The sequence below is a fragment of the Pseudonaja textilis genome, chromosome 2, assembly GCF_049901715.1.
Source record: "Pseudonaja textilis isolate UNSWEBS1 chromosome 2, rPseTex1.2, whole genome shotgun sequence".
NCBI classification, from domain to species: Eukaryota; Metazoa; Chordata; class Lepidosauria; order Squamata; family Elapidae; genus Pseudonaja; species Pseudonaja textilis.
In genome coordinates this window covers 119,624,446-119,642,283 of record NC_141991.1, presented here as the reverse complement: position 1 = coordinate 119,642,283, position 17,838 = coordinate 119,624,446, and the positions used below count along the sequence as shown (strand labels likewise).

General features: G+C 35.3%; 1 protein-coding gene across 11 annotated transcripts in view; it reads left to right on the top strand.

Moving 5' to 3' along the window:
• The window catches only part of HELZ (helicase with zinc finger), a 120,530-nt gene that overhangs the window by 93,951 nt on the left and 8,741 nt on the right, over positions 1-17,838 (top strand). For all 11 annotated transcript variants that reach the window (XM_087925070.1, XM_026711122.2, XM_087925067.1 and 8 more), the window contains 7 exons: positions 2,232-2,283; positions 3,555-3,757; positions 5,545-5,752; positions 11,282-11,358; positions 13,402-13,972; positions 14,879-15,113; positions 15,779-16,289. In XM_087925070.1, coding sequence (XP_087781196.1) covers positions 2,232-2,283; positions 3,555-3,757; positions 5,545-5,752; positions 11,282-11,358; positions 13,402-13,972; positions 14,879-15,113; positions 15,779-16,289 — 1,857 coding nt within the window. The remainder of the gene's footprint in view (positions 1-2,231; positions 2,284-3,554; positions 3,758-5,544; positions 5,753-11,281; positions 11,359-13,401; positions 13,973-14,878; positions 15,114-15,778; positions 16,290-17,838) is intronic.

The window sequence follows — 17,838 nt, the reverse complement described above, 5'->3', positions numbered from 1 at the left end:
TTTTCTTTTGCAGTGCATTTTGGAGACTCTATCTTTATAGAGTAACTAGTGAACCAGTTTGTCATTCTTTTTCATCCTTCTTATTCATAGGTCAATATTTATTCAGGCTTTTTAAACAGACTGATTAATGTGTTCAGACTGCTGGCAAACAACATAGACCTTTCGCCTGAGGAAGTAATGTTCTTAAGCATCAGTGAGTTTTAAAACTTGGTGCTCGACAGCATATGGAAAAATAGGCATTGAGAAAAATCACCATCTTTTGGTTTTCTCTTGTCTTCTTGTTAGAGCTGTATGGTAAACCTAGTAGATGGCTAACTAGGTTTCTTTTAGTAACAAAAAATGGATCTTTGGAGAAAGAGTGCAAGATGTCCTAGTACAAGTAGGCAGCCTACAGTGGCCATGCCTTCTACTGAACTTTGGAAAAGAGAACTGTAACTGCTTCAGATGAAACTGTAACTGGCCAGAGTGAAATAGCGTTTTGACATAAACAAGTAAGCCAGTTAGTTGTCACCTTGGATCAGCTTCTTTACAATCTGTAAATTCAGTGAATTCTGGGAGTTGAAGTCCACAGGTCATAAAGGGGCCATAGCTGCTTACCCCTGTCTTGATATTTCTCACTATATTTTTCTGTTTTCTTTTTTCCACTGTATATTTTTTTCTTCTATATTACTGTATTGCACTTTGCTCCTCTGAAGGCCCTTCCATTCTAGATTGTATAGTTGGGAGCTTTGCCATCATGAGGCTGGTGGAGCTTAGTTCATCTTGAAATTAGTACAAGTTATCTGCTGCATCTTCTGTTTGTCTACTCCAGGAGTGTCAAACTCACGGCCCACGGGATGGATATGTCACTCGCTGTCCATACCAACACCCGGTTTAGCGAAGGGGGAAAAAGTCATGACAACGCTGGGATGACGCGAGTTTGACATCCCTGGCCTACTCCAGTGGTTTTGTGATTAGCATTATTGTCTGGGTTAAGAAGCCAGAGCTTTAGTTAGCTGCCTCTTTTTTAGTCACATAAAGAAGGTGGTCTTGATTTTGTGGGAAACATGCTTACATTTCTAGGGGCTGATTCAAATATCTTTCTCCAATGTTATACGTAGTACTTTGCAGGAAAGAAGTAGAAGTTCTATAGAACTTGGAAAAATAGAAACTAATACTGGTAGATTCACAGCAGAAGCCAGTATCTGATTCTGACTTCTATTCTGAATCTACCATTATTAGTTTCCAATTTCCAAGTTCCATAGGATTTTTCCTTTCTTGGAGAGTATTTATTCCTCTTACAAAAGTGGGAGGACAGGTTTGCTGATGGCAGTGCCATAGACATTGACTGTTTAAAACAGGATCTTGACAGTGATATTCTAACAGTTATCCTTTGGCAAAGGCTATTCTTCGCCCAAAATTTCACATTTTTTGAATCAACCCAAGAAGGATTGGTGTACTTGCAACCTGCTCTTTTAAAAAAATTAGAACAACAAATTTTGTGAATGCTTTTTGCTTTGCTCAAGAGAAGATGATTAGATAGACAGGCAGTTAGACAGGCAGACAGACAGACTTCGTTTTCTTTTTTCAATTTTCTATATGCCAGATTGGTGTATTGGTTGAGGCGCTAGACCAAATACCAGTATTTTCAGTGCAACTGTTCAATTATATAGTTCTTCCATGTATTATTACAAGGATTAGGTTAAGTTTGTTCCCTGCTGTTCTCTGAAATTGATCGTATGGTATTTTCTACTGCATGTCTAAAATTACTGTAAGAATTGGGGGGGTTTATTTGCTTTTTATCCCTTTTTATTTATGCCACCTTGTTTCTGCATGGTGCTGTACAAGATCCCCTCCTCTCCATTTAATATTCCCAATGGTCCCATTAATCAGAGGGCCAGTATTAACTTACAAGTATTCGAACATAGTGTGCAATTGTATTGCATTGCAACATCTTATGTAATTAAGCAAATACAACATTTGTACAGCATTGCAATTCATGTAATGTAAACCTGATTCTGAGGTAGAGAAATATTGATTTGTGAAGGCTCACAAACGTCCCCCTGTCCCGCACGACAGGAATATCTTTTCGTCACTGAACACAATATTATTATCTTCTGTGATTTTCTGGAAATATATAGGCATGCATTCTATAATTTTGGTAGTTCTGAAAACTTCCTTAACTGTCTTTGATGTTTATATCAACTTTTAAAGGTAGAATAATTTAACTCCTGGCCAATATCTTTTTATAGGTAAAAAGCCATCATCATAATCATAGTGACCATTTTCACACTGATGGAATTGGTAAGTATTTGGAAGAGGATGGTGGGTTGTTGTTGTTTTTTTTTTTTTGAGAAAATGTGAAATAAGCTTGTTTTTGCAATGAAACTAAATGTTTTCTAGGTAAAAATCATAGGCTATCAGAATGCATAGCCCTGTTTGGAGTCTGGGAAGGGATCAAGAATGACCACAAGAGTGACCCTATACTGTTTAAATTTAGGAGCTCCTCTGATTTTGGGAAATAAAGTATTTTAAAACATATAGTCATGATTTGATCCAAAGTTCAAGAGAATTCTGAACATAGACAATAGATAAATATCTTTACAGTGGCTTTTGATCAGTCTTTACAGTAGGAAAAGAGAAATAATTTGATACAGCAGTTCATTATTATGGGGAAAAAAGAAACATAATCATAAAACCACAGATTAGTTAGACATTAGTTAGACATAATTAGTTAGACATAATGAAGATGTTTGCCCACTTGGCATGTGATTGCAAAGTTAGCATCACTTAAAAAGTAATGAACATAAAAGTTATCAGAATGGATCCCAAAATTTAGAGATAATTGGGGAGATAAAGTATGAGGCATCATAAAGATGACACTGTATGAGGACAGGGGCAATAGATTCTACCTCTCTGAATCCACAAGGGCAACGCTTCTGTAAATAAGAAGCCCCCCATGAAACCTTCCCACCAGCTGTACTGAAGGGAGGGCATCAAAGCAGGCTCTTTCGTATTTGCTTAGGCTTAGATTGTATAGATATCCTGCAGTAGTGCTATCTAACATTTGAGAATAGAGCTGAAGAAGCTCCTTGGATGAGAAGTGAAATGTCTTCAAAAGAAAAAACAAGAAAGCCCAGTTTCCTCCTGAAAAAAGTACCTTTGGGACAACCCTGATCTGGATGACTGAGAATCTCTATAGACATTTTGAGAATAGAATTCAGGAGCACTGCTAATAGCATTTTGGTGATCAATGTCCTAGCTATTTCTTCTACAATTAATTTGCCCTTCTCAAGGGCTAGTTGGCCTAAATATACACCAGAGAATCCTAGACTGCAAAGTTCTATACAGGTTTGGTGCCAATGAGATTGGTAGCTGACAACAGCAGAGGCACCAGACCTGTAGGGTCTATCAAAGAAGACTGTGTGTAATTGATGCACTCAATGAATCGGCCACGGTGTCATATGTTCCTGGCCACAGCTGCTGTGAAATAAATGGAATAAATAAATAAATGTCTTTTGAAGGCTGAGGTGAAAGTGAATGCTCGTAACTTTCACATTCATATTTTTATGTAGTTCAGCCAACTGCTTCTGTCTTAATTGGAAATCCTGTCAGAGCTTATACCCCACCACCACCACCCCCTCCTCCTCCTGGGCCTCATCCTAACTTGGGAAAGTCTCCTAGTCCTGTACAGCGGATAGATCCTCACACTGGGACAAGCATTCTTTACGTACCTGCTGTTTACGGAGGAAATATGGTCATGTCTGTGCCTTTACCTGTAAGTATTCATTGTGGTGTTCATGAAGCAACCCCCTCCATCCCCCACTTACTCAAAGAAAGTTTGACAAATACTATTTTGCTTTCATAGAAGAGCTATATGCTAATAAAAGAAAAAGGCCACTAAAATAAGTCTTCCAACTATTTAAGTGTTTGAGGTATAACAATCCAGATAATGCCCAATGAACTTTGTGTGCTGAAATTCCAACCTGCCAAAGCATGCCATGTTTTCATTCATGGCAAGTGTACTTATTTGATATATCAGTACCTTAAAAATTTTTTTTAAAATTTAGAAGACTATACTGTCTTGAAATATTTCAAAATGTGCCTGAAAAAGATGAATATATATATTAAAGAATTCAAAATGTAAACATGAAAAAGTTCTGTACAAAAATTCACACATGGCTGGATGATAAAATGGAAGGAGGTAACTTTTTGTGATCAGGAAGTACTTTTTTGTCATTTCCTGAACTGGAAAGCCATATTATATATAGCATTTCTTAAAGAAGAGGAATCAGGATATTTTTAATCAATTTTAAGCATACCGGTGGTTAAGGGGTTGTGGCAGCGTGCCCATTTTATAGGAATAGGGTTAAGCATAGTGGAAGACCTCAGAAGAAGACTAGGACTAGTGTTTTGTAACTATTTCTTATAGCTTACAAACAGCCTCTGCAATATTTCTTCCAGATTCTCCTCGCCTCTCCTGTATTTGCAAGGAGAATGTAGTAGCTTTGAATTCAAATATTCCACTCCATTTCTTTTGCATGAGTTTCTCCTTTGTTCACATGTGAAAGTTAACCATCATTTGATCTTTGGCAGGCAGTTTTCTTTTTTACTCATACTTACAGTTGGTTTCAAACACTAATAATTAGCATAGTGGTTCATTTAATAAAAAGGGGCAACATTTTTATGCAGTCTACACTAAATCTATTGGCATTTGTTTTGGGCTTCTTCAGGATCCACTGTAGTTTACTTATTTTTTAACAGGAAAATAAGAATAGGTCAACAACTGTACTTTTTCTAGTCTTCAAAAGGTGAATTGTTTCTCTGAAAGATAAATAGATTTCAGTCAAAAAGATTTGCAGTTACTAAAATGAAATCTTTATCATAGTCACATAAACTACACAACAAAAGCAGTGGCAACTTAAAAAAAAGGTAACTGTTATCATCAGTAGAAAAGATTGAATGTCAAGGATCTTTTGGAGTCCATAATATTTGATTTATCTTCAGACTTCAATTTTTAACTCAGGAAGCTGTCATAGAATTGAGTCATCAAAGCTATAAAAACGTAACATTTTCATTGTTAACACTTTATATTTTTTCTTCCTTTTCCTTTTTATTGATTTCTTTTGCAAAAAAACCAATAATAAAATATCTATATTTGCATTTTAAAAAAAACATTTTTCCATTCTGAATTTGCGTGTTGATATAAACAGTTCATGTTCTTTTTCCAGTCTAGGGTCTTTCTGCTGTCCTGACACAATTTATCTGAGGGATTTTAGGTTGTGTCCCATAATTGACTCTTCTGTGTTATATTCAATATTATTTGTATATTTCTACTATGTGTCTGGTCTTTATTCTCACAACTTGATTCCCAAAGATCTCTTCAGTTTGAAACTTACAATTGTACTGATTCTTACTCAAAATATCTGGTTCCTCTTGTTGAGTAATTTACTTGTTTAGAGAAAACTGCATAAACATTCTAATTTCATTGGTACTCTAGATGTCTTTTTACTGTTCAGATTAAAAATTGTAAATGATACTATGTTTTATATCTTTATTGCAAAGGTACCATGGACAGGGTATCAGAGTAGATTTGCAGTTGATCCTCGAATCATTACTCATCAAACAGCCATGGCATATAATGTGAATCTTTTACAAGCACATGGACGTGGGTCCCCCATTCCCTATGGTCTTGGACATCATTCACCAGTTAGTATAGGACAACAGCAGCTTCATCATTCAGAGAAAGAACAGCTTGAACTAAATCGAAACAGTGAGTTCACTGTCTCTCTTTTTCTTAAGAGAATAAAGTGTGGTGTTTTGTTTTAAGTTAAAACCTAACATTGATATGTGTGTTCTAAATGATACTGAGAAATGTGTTTGTAAAAACTGGCTTTTTTATAAGGAATATATAATCATTATATTTCATTTACTACCTAGTCAGTGGGAAGTGGTTAATAAGTTTACTGGTTGGTAGAATAACCTCTAGAAGAAAATTCATTACATGGTAGGGGCATGCTTGGAGTAAAATTGGATTTTTGATGATCTATTGGCATATTTTCCAAAACATGCTAAAATTGGCCTTATTCATAGGAGAGAATGATTCATGTGGCAGAAGTGCAACTCAGACAAAAAACAGCAGTAATAATTTATTAAAATTGTATGCTACTTAACTCTCAATGATTCTGCCTTACAACAATCAAAGAAATTACAATAAGGTCAATAAAGGATAAATATAAAAGATGGCAGATGTAACAAGCCAGATATTTCAAATCATATGTGGGTGGTTTTTGTTTTTGTTTTTTGTAAATGTCTTATCTTTCTTTTTTTGGAGACACTCAACTCTACCTAATAACTGATTTCTCAGACTGTCTTTTTGACTCTTCTCCGTTTATCAGTTCTTGGTACACGACCAAACTACCTCAGAGTTCTAGTTGAAGGTTATTTGCTTTAAACAGTGATTCTCCTCTTTTGTTCCTTCATTATGTTTCTCATTGCTGCTTGGATTTTACATTGTTATTTCCTTCATGGAGGAGTGCAGTGGTTATAATATGCTGCTATTCTTCTAGGAAATATTAAACTGGGTTTTTTGGGAAGAAGAAAGAATAGTTTACCAGACAAAAATCCTAGAAACTGCAATATCGTATGGATATTTCAGAGTTCTCCAGAAACAAATGCCGTCTTTTTCTTGTTGGAAAGCACATCAAGTGAGCAATAAGTGAATGCAGAATATTCTCTGGTATTTTAAGAGAACAGAATGGATTTTTCTATTACAATCTTTGGGGCATCAGAAGCTCCTATATATCCACCACTATCCCTATTATAATAGATAATGCGTTGATGTGAAAAATATATAAATTACCTTAAATAAAAATGAGAAATTGGACTCTATGCTTATGCTTGTAGCTTTATTACATTTCAATCAGCAGGTTTCAGCTGAAATTGGAAAACAAATCCGACAGATCCATTAGGAAACAATAAGCATAGAATAAGTATAATCTCATTAGCATAAAATCTATTTCAGAGCAAGGCAGCTTTTTAATACTGAAGGACTGACGACTGTATCAACACTGAAATTGCTCTGATTTCATTTGTGCTGTTTGAGTGACTTTCCTTAAAGCTGTGCTGTTCAAAATCTGCTTCATTAACTGCTTGAAAAGCAGAGTAATTACTGTGTACAGTATTGAGTGCCAAGATGAATTTCCCAATATTGTAGATGTATGAGCTGTCACCTTACTATGCCAGATGATGATGTCCTTCAAAAGTTAATTGGATGCAAACTAGTTCACGGATATAGCCCTGAAAGAAACCTACTTATTATATTCATGAAGGATTGGGTAATTTCAGAAACAAATATAGCACCCCATCCTTAATTTCTGTTAAAACCTTGAGAAGTGGGAGAGCATAGAACATGCTAGAAGTTCAGTTTCTAGAACTTTTAATAATGTAACTGAAAGAGGATAAAGAAAATGTTGTGAAATTCACTTAACATAATGTTCTGTCTCTGAAGAAAAATAGAATGATTGGACTTGCCTATAAAAGGTGCTGATACTTTCAATTTATTATAAAATAACCTATTTTCACAAAGGCCAAATTCAATCATGTATTAACTTAATGTGTCATTAAGAAAGAAGATGAGCAATTAAACATTAAAGCTAGCTGTTCTGGTTGGTAGAAAATTACAGTGTGAATTCATTATTGAATGAAAGATAATTAGTCACAGCAAAAAGAAAAAGAAAACCCTTGAAGAAAAGACTTTGAGGAGCTTTTATCTTTTAAACATTCTCTGACTTTTATCCTGAGAAATATGTTGTGCTACAACCTGCCTGTCTTCAGTTATTTACTGGCTGCATTTGGTCCTTTATAAAAAGGACCCAAGGTTCTTGAGTATCTTGAGTTTTTGGCCCTCACAGTGAGGAATTTAGAAGTGTTTTGCCGTTTTTGGTATAACTTAGCTCACGTTATCTGAGCCAAGATGGACAGTTAATCTTAACTAAAAGCACAATATATGGTGAGTTGTTGCCTTGTTTCAAATAAGCTACAGCTAAGGTTAACTCTAGCTGGTTGAGTTAATGAAAAACATAAAGGAGAACTCCAAAATCTGGATGACCCCAGCAAGAAGAATAGAGGGATGGCAGCTATTCCTGCTGCAATAAGCTACATTTATCATTTTACATAAATGTAGTTGTTTTTAGCTATTCCAAGGGATAGCCAAGAAATTAGCCTTTGGACAAAGAATTCCTAAATGCTCAAATTGATTCAACAACAGGGAAAAAAACGTATTGGACTTTTCTTCACAGAAATTGGCTCGAAGCAATTGCCAATTAAGTGTTCTTTTAAAAAGGTTATGTTAATCCAGGTTCTGTAGTCTGAACCAGCTTTTTCTCAGGCAGTGCTAATCCTAGGCCCAAAACCTAGCTATATAACAGAACTGTCCCAGATCTCCACATCAGTTACTACGCTAATTATATTTCCTCTTGGTAGATGCAACATTACCCATTCATTTGACCAAAAAGGGACCATAATTTTTTATTGAGCAGAGGGCCCAAATTTTAAGAGTCCTGCCTTAAGCTAACCTATCAAGGTTAAAAATTCTGTCTGAGTAAATTCTAATAAAAACCATGGAACAATGAAAATCAGCAAGTATGTCATGGGATTTAAAAAAAACAAAAAAACAAACCTGAATGTTGGATGGTTTGATATTTGTGTTAACTTTGTTCTGTTAGAAAACTATAATATATTAGGTCCTGTGCCTATTTTGAGAAGATGTAGGGCAAACTTCTAATTTACATCTCTACATCAGATAGTTAGGACTGCACTTCTAATGAGAGACATTTTCAGATGATTATATGAGATTTGTCATTTGGAAAAACAAGGTGAGTGTCTGGACTGAGTTTAGGAACAGCAGCTTTTAAAGTTTCCTATTAAAGGCATTCTGAAGTCTTTGGGCAACAGTTTGATATGAAGGTATTTAACAATAGCAGTAGCTTATATATAACTTCATAGTGCTTTACAGCAATTTCTGAGGGGTTTACAGCTTATTACCTTACTGTCTTGGTCAGAAGGGATATAATCATGTCAAAATTGGTCTGTTGAAGTTTATTTGTGTTTACATAATATATTTTCTTTGGTATGTTGTAGTTATCTGATCAGCTACTCAACCTCAGTCTCAGTATAGACATTTTGATAGAAAAGCACAGAATGTGCATGCCATGCCTGTGGTTCTTGCAAGTATGCAATTGAAAATTAGTAGTCCTCTATTTACAAGGATTCATTTATTCACCATTCAAAGTTACAACATCCCTGAAAAGTGACTGATGACTATTTTTTCACACTTATGACCGTTGCAGCATCCTCATGGTCATGTGATCAAAATTCAGATGTTTGGAAACTGACTCATGTTTATGATGGTTGCAGTGTCCAGGGATCATGTGATCATTTTTTGCAATCTTCTGACAAGTTAAATCAATGGGGAAGCCAGATTTACTTAACAGCCATGTTACTAACTTAACAGCTGCAGTGAATCACTTAGCTGTGGCAAGAAAGGTTGAAAAATGGGGGCAAAATTCATTTAACAAATGTTTCACTTAGCAACAACAATTTGGGGCTCAATTGTGGTCATAAGTCAAGTATCATAAAATACCTGTATAGTTTCTTATTTCTTTAAAAGAGGGCTGAAAGAATTACCTTAAATTTGCAAGTTTTAATACGGAATTAGGTAAAGCAAACTATTTTCATACTCATTCACTGCTGAACTTTTCCATATTCTATAACATATTGCACAAATGCATTCATTTCTGAAGATAATTCTCTCTTAGTCTGACATTTTGAAGATGACTGAATATATCATCATTCATTATCAATATCACATAATGTATGCTGACTGAAGAGTAAGAAACAAATGTCATTTGTATGAAATTTTCATAGCTGCTTATTATTTCAGAGGTTATGTTTTAAAATACCCTTTTATGAGTAAGCCAGACAAATTATACCTTTCTATTCTGGCAGCATTTTAAATTTATCTTTATCTGCTGGGGAATGTTTCTGCTTTTATCATTCCATAGTTTTCTATGGAAATAACTAGGAAATGAATAAAGACATTTAACTTCAAGATGATGGTCAGAAAATATCTGAGTAGTGAATCTAATGAAGTATCCAGTTCATATTGTACTGTCTTTGCTTCATGATAGATTAGGATCATCATTGATGATTTTTTAGTTACCTTCCTAAATTCAAGATTTAAATCTGGAGCTATATTTTCCTGTTTTATGTAGATAACAAGACCCAAATGACTTTGCACTCCTTTGGATTATCTAAGAATAGATTATAAATTAGTAATTGGTAATTACCCAAAACTGCTTTGGTCATCTTCAGTCAGGTAGTTCAGGAGCAGGAAGTAGATTAAATTTATTTGATCATCTCTTTCATAGTATGTTAAGTAATGTTCTGTACTTGATCTAAGGAAAGAACATTGCAGGCTTGAATCAGCAGTAGTATTTGATTGATCAAATTGCAGTGTAATAAATTGAGACATGAAATGCTTATTTTCTACTCCTTTCTTATGATCATACCACTAATCACAATTAGCTATAATATTACAACTGAATGATGAACCATGTTAATGACTTCCCAGGAAGCTATTGCATAGAAACCAATTTTAAATCATGGCTTCATTCTCTGGGTTTTTCCCATAGTTTCTTAGTTTATAAGTAACCAAAAGATCACAACTAAACTCCCATTGAGCAAATATTGTTCTTTAAAAAGCTCTAGGTAACTGTAAAAAGTGAATATTATTTATATGGATATATTTGAGAACAACAATAAATTCTTGCTTCTAATTTGTATGTTCCTTTTATTGTTGATCACAGCTGATAGACAAATGTGTTTTTAGATTCACATTTACTCTTTTACTTTTTTATTAACTTGTTACCCTAAATTGGTTTCCTGCACTATTTTTTCACCTGTATGCTATCTCATGCATAGGTATTCTTGTTTTATACAGTAATTTTAAGGTAGTTCAGATGATTATCAATGTGGAATTATTAGTAGAAGCTGAAAATATTATTACTAAAATAATTATTTAAATTAAGTGAAAAAATTATTAAAGTAATATCATAAAAATATTTTATTTTCCTTCACCATCTAATATTTGGGTTTTTTGCTTTAAATTTTAAACAATATTTTTAATGTGATCATCAAAGTAAGATTGTAAGGCTTAATAACTTTCAACTCTGATTATGGTGGGTATAATTTAAGTTGAATATTAAAAGTGAATTTTATATGAGGTTTCTATATTATGTAGGCAAAAATGAGCCTGGTGCTGGACCTGAAATCAGTAAAATTCGGACACCTGAGAAAAACTCCTTAGAAGCCAAACAGGTATGCACATTATTATTATTTTTCTCATGTGTGATGCCAATGAAACATGGATAATGTAGGTATTGTAAAAATATGGACAGCTCAAAAGGAATCAAGATGCAGAATAACTGAGCCCACAACAATAATGACTGTACCTAAATAAAATAAGTAAAGATCACTATGTTACTACATAATACAATTCAAATTGTAACACCAAAAAAAAAAAAATGCATTTGTCAAGACACCATTCAGATTATAACAAGTTCGTTTCAGTTGGATCCCAGAGCAATAACAGCAATTCCTCCCATTTACCTTGGTGATATCTGATGGGTATCCCTCCCATTTCATTTTGCTTCCAGTAACCTTGAAGCCCCATTATATTGTTTTGTAATGTTTTGAAGATTAGATATATTAGAGGGAAAATACAATTATGGGTGCAGACTCACATAAGCAATAGTATTAGGGGAAATAATATGGTGCAATGGTCAACATTTTGGGTTGCTTATAGTAGGTAAGAGACTATTCCTAGTAACTGCAGTGAGTACAGGTAGCTCTCGACTTACAACCATTTGTTTAGTGAGCAAATTTACAATGGCATTAAAAAAAACTGACTTACAATCATTTTTCACACTTTATGACCGTTGCAGCATCCCCAATTTTGTCCCTTGATCAGAATTTGGATGTTTGGCAATTGGCTGATATTTATGATGGTTGCAATACCCCGAAGTCATGTGATCATCTTTTGAGACTTTGTGACAAGCAAACACAATGCAGAAGCCAGATTCACTTAACAGTTGCAGTTTTATTAATAACAACTGCAGTGATTCGTTTAACAACTGTGACAAGAAATGTCCTAAAATGGAGGAAAACTCAGTTAACAAACATCTCGCTTAGCAGTGGAAATGTTAGGCTCACCCGAGGACAACCTGTAATGCGAATACTACAATTAGTCCATTTCAGGAAATTGTGAGAATTTATTTCTGAATTCAGTAGGGGCTTTTTCTGTTTTGTTTTTATACAGCCTGTCTTTCTAGATTATTCATAATAAAACTTGATAGACAATGCTTTAGCAAAAGCTCAATAGCTCTTAATATTCTTTTTGAGATTTTTTTTTTTAAGGGAGTACAATCATCAAAGCAAAATGTGGTTACTAGAGAGTTTTCACTCATCGGTTTATCAGTGCTGTTTCGTTTAATGAATCTGATCTGTTCATTAGTGATTGAAGTCTACACACGTTTGGGCTTTTAGATTCATAGTATTGTACATCGTTGTGGCAAAGTATTTCCATAGTTTTATGTTATTATGTTATTCACCTTGAAAACTATGTATTATGTGGGAGTAATACATAGGTATAGATATTAGATAATCGATTTCAACAGTTTAATTTAATTTAGTTTGCATTTGGATGAAAATTTAAAATTAGCTTCTGGTCATTGTCCCCCTCCCCAGGACCCACCCCTTTAAGGAGGAATATTAGGAGGAGTTAATAGGAGAATAAATCATCAGTGAATAGGTGATGGAAAGACCCAAAGCAAAGTGAAATAAGGAGTGGCATTTGCATTACATTGATGTTTTTCTTTAGAATTGAACATTTCTAAAAGACTTATATGGTTGTCTTTTTTTTACTAACTTACTATTGTAATTAGGAGGAAGTGAGTAGTTAATTTCTTCTGTAATATTTTCTAAAATGGATTTCAGTAATGAGGAATTAATATTCAGTTTTGAAATATAAGACCACCAAACTTAGTGCTTCTGTAGCTTGTAATAATCAAAATAATTTTAAAATGATATTTTGTATAGAACATGTAAAATTTAAAAATACACTTATTTTATATCAGTAGATTTATATTCATTGGTAAACTGTTCTCAGTTTAGCATATTTAAAGAAGAAAATGTTTACACTAGTTTTTCTTCTTTCTGGATCTTGTTTTTCCCACCTTCTTTATATATCACATACGTGAGTTGGTGTAAAAATAATTTGCTGTGTACTTTCATTGCTTAGAGGGGATCTTGTTGTATTCTTTAATGACTTTTAACTCAAATAATTTGTGTAATTTCCTCCAGGTTGACTTAGAAGCAAATCCCCAAAATAGAAGCCCTGAATTGCGTTCCAGTTCTTCTTATCCTAATTCTAAATTTCACCGCAAAGATAATCTTAACCCCAGACAGCTGAACATTCACCTCACTCCTCCCCAAGCCCAGTACGCTGTTCCTAGCCGCCCTTTCCAGCACTTAGCCCAAATTTCAAGGCATCCATATCCTGTGCCACCGCAACCGAACCTCTTAAGTCAACAACAGAATCAATTGTCTGAACAACATAACCAAATGCCTCCTCTGCAGAGCCAGATAGTCCAGCAACACAATCATTTGAATCAGCAGCCGCAACCACCATCTTCACAGCTCTCTCCTGCCTTTCCAACTGGCCCCAACCAGTCTTTCTTTAAAACTCCAGTTCCACATAGACCTCATTCCCCTGGTACAGACAGTTCAGTTTTAGAACAGCTCCCTCCATCTGTGCTGCAAGATGTCAGTAGCCCCCTGAGACCCATTGCGCAGCCTAACCTCATGATGCCATCCCATTTGAACCACTTCATTGAAGAGAATCCTCCAGGAGTGTCTGTGGGAGAACCATTAGGTAGGTAACCATGGCTACAGTCTAGGGGTTTAAATTGGGGCAGTCTGCTTAGATGAAGAGGAGGTGTGTAATGCAAAGAGTCGGTTTTGGCATATTGTATGTTTGTTATTTTACAGCCATTTTATAGTATTGAAATTCTTTCAGTTTATGTTTTGCTGATTGAACAAAAATCACTGGTTTATTTTTTATTGTTCACAGAATTCTGAAGGTCATTTAGTCCACAACCTTCAACCATGTAACTTCTGCAAGCATTCTTCCTTAATTATCCTATTCTCAGACTATGTGCTATTTTGGGTGTGATGATCTTGGTTACCTAAATTACAGTAAAAGTTAAAAGTTACAAGTTAAAAATAAAAGTTACAGTAAAAGTAAAAGGCGTTGTGTTCCTACTCCTAACCCTATTTGCACCTTCTTATGCAAGCTTTAGTGGCTTGATTTTGGCTACATTATTTCCTTATTATGTCTTAAAATGGAGCTGCAATCTAATATCAGCTTACTAACCAGGATCTTAAACAAAGATAAAATCATTGCAGCTAATCTTCCTTCGATGTAATAAGGAATAATAATCAAGCCACCAAAGCTGATACACAGCAGGAGGATTTGAGGAAAAGGACCTCTTCAAGACTAACATTAATTTCAGGATTTTAAAAAAACGGGGCAATAATAGTGTGTTCCTTTCCTTTTATTTATGAATCTGACAGTTTTCATTTAGATATATGGATCCTACTGTAGTTGCTGAAACATTTTTTGGGTGGATAGCACAATTTTAGCAAGGAATGCTAATGTTTGATAGTCTCTCTAGGCATGTGCATATGTAAAAAAATGCAGTTTTTAAGCACAAAGCTCTTAAATATAGAAGATGGGTAATTATTCTCTCCTCCCCTCTCCCCTCCCCACTTTTTACAGATCGTATTCATGGAAATTTAGCTTTGGAAACCTTAAGGCAACAGCAAGCAAGACTACAGCAATGGAACGAGCATAACGCCTATCTCAGTCAGGGCAATATTTCTTATTCTCAACATCATCACCCTCACTTATCCCACCTTTCTCAGCAGTCCATGGGACTGCATCAACAGCCAGTCAGGGCAAACTGGAAACTTGCCAACAATATTGAAGACGAAACAGAGGCAACATATTCAAGGTAATTATCATTTGGTAGAAATTACACAACTATACAGCAATGGAATATTTTTACTTCCCTTAAAATGCTGGGGGTTGGGAGGTGGGGTTGCCAGCATGTATATATCTCACATGTAGAGTGAAAACTTTGATCTAATGGAGCCTCATTTAGTGGATTCAGCAGATCAGACTTCTCCCTGGATTCCCCTTCCCAAATAAGTCTGGGTAAGGGAGTTAAATTTATGTTAATGTTAACTGTTCACATCAATTTATGTTATTGGCAAAATGCCCTCACTACACAAATGAAGTAAATAGCCACAAATGACATTTTGTGATTTAATGGGTATTTAGGACTAATATCCCATTTCGAGTGTTAAATCCAGGTTTCTCTATCTGTTGATTTGTGGGTTTTTTTGGTGCTTACATTTCTGGTTGACCATTTACTATAGTTATAGATGCTAATATTTTTTAATGAGTACACACACACACCACACACACATATCTTGACATTTATAATTTAAAAAAACCATTGATAATTTTACTCTGACGATATCTACTTTCGCTGAAGTTTATGCCCAGCCTGGATAATTGCACTTTAAAATAATGTGTGTTGTCCTTCTTGTAATATTACTTGTTAATTGGAGGGTGTTTTATCTCACTTGAGCAATCATTATCTCATTAATCCAGATTCCAGGATTTGCTTCGAGAGCTCTCCCATCGTGATCAAACTGAAAATAGGGACCTCGTTGAAATGCCGCCACCTCAATCAAGACTTTTGCAATATAGACAAGTGCAGCCCAGAAGTCCACCAGCACTCCTCTCTCCTACATGCAACTCAAACCACAGTGGCCACTTTCCTAATTTCTCTGAGAGTAGAGACCTTGAAATCTCTAACAATCCAGCATTTCAGCAGCATTTGCCTCAAATGTACAATCCCCCTTTCTCAGTGCCATCTGAACACCTGACCCCACCTTCCTTGAAATACCTGCAGCCAGATGGATCATGGACCTATGCTAATTTACACCAGAGTCATCTCATGGGGCAAGGCTTTCATTATGGTATACCTCCATTGCCTCATAGATCACAACCGAACCCTTTTATACAAATACAAAATCATCAGCACCCAGTTGGTCAGGAACCATTTCACCCCCTTACTTCACGAGCAGTATCTGCTTCTTCTCTGCATAGCTTAGAAGAGGTAGGTAGCCTATGGGGTTTGTATGCTTGTGTCTTTTGCCCTGGCACCATGTTAAATTTAATTGTGTTGGGGGGGGGACGGATGCTAAAGTGGGTTGGACCTGTTTGATACTTGGATGGGCACCACCAGGACATCCCAAGGCAATATCCTAAACTGGGAAGTTACAAGATTTCAAAACAAAGCAGTGGCAAATCATTTTTGTAGCGTTGCCAAAAAAAATAAATGCAAAGAAGTGTCCACAGAGTCAGGAGGAGTTGAGCTTCACTTGGAAAAACCTTTATATTTATTTTGACCTATATAGGTAGTCCTTGATATTCATTTAGTGACTGTTCGAAGTTATGAGGCACTGAAAAAAGTAACATCATCATTTTCTTATGACGGTTACAGTTGCAGTCACATGATCAAAATTCAGACCCTTGGCAACTGGCATGTAGTTATGAGGGTTGTAGTGTCCTGGGGTCATCTTTTGCGACCTGCTGACAAGGCAAAGTCAGTGGGGAAACCAGACTTACTTAACAACCATGTTACTAACTTAACAGCAGCGATGAGTCACTTAACAACTGTGGGGAAAAAGGTTGTAAAATGGTGCAAAATTCACTTAACAAATGTCTTGTTTAGCAATGAAAATTTTGGGCTCAATTGTGGTCATAAGTCGAGGACTACCTATAATGAGGAGTTCTGCTTAATGATAGCATTTAAAAGCTGGGAAAATAGGACTGGTCATTCTGGTAGTGACTTTGCGCAAGGTTCCATATGTCGTTGTTGTTGTTGCTGTTGCTTCACTAGAGCTGATTGAGTATCAGGTGTTACTGCTTTTTATGCCATTTACCAGATGGACCCAGTTAATTTTGAGGTACTGAAAATCCAACTTTAGCAATCTAATTCTATTTCTTTTTAAGGTGGTGATTTTGGATATGCTTCTGAATGATAAATTGGGTGTCCAGTTTTTTCAAGGGAGCCAGTTTGATATTATAAGTTAAAGCAGTTGAAACTGGGAGTTTGTAAGTTCTAGCTCCCCTTCTGAGGTATTAAAGCCAACTGGGTGACTTAGGGCTAGTCACTCCTTCTCAATCTTAGAAGACACTGACAAAACAATTCTGAAACTATGTCCAAGAAAACTGTGGGGACAAAACTTGTCCACATAGGCACTAGAAGTCAAAACTGAATTATACTTGCTTATATATAAACCTTAGATCTCTGTTTTTTTCACCCCTCAATGGGATATCTAGCATTTGCCAAAAATAGGAAAGAAAAGTTGGTAGTAAACTGGTAGTAGTAAAAGAAAAGTTGGTAGTGAAAAGTGCAAAACAATTACTGTAAACCCTACTAATTTTATGTTTTTCAAAAACACAGCCGGAGACCAGGAATTATTATTTGACAGACATTGGAATAAACATGCAGTAAAATCTTTGATTTATGTTTAATGGGAGTCTGAAAATAGTAATGGAAATGTTACAGATCTTTTACGGTTTCTTTTTTTTCATTTCTTTTAAAATTCAAAATTCTTTGGGTTTTTTTTTTTAGCAGAATCACTTGAAAGGTCACTTTT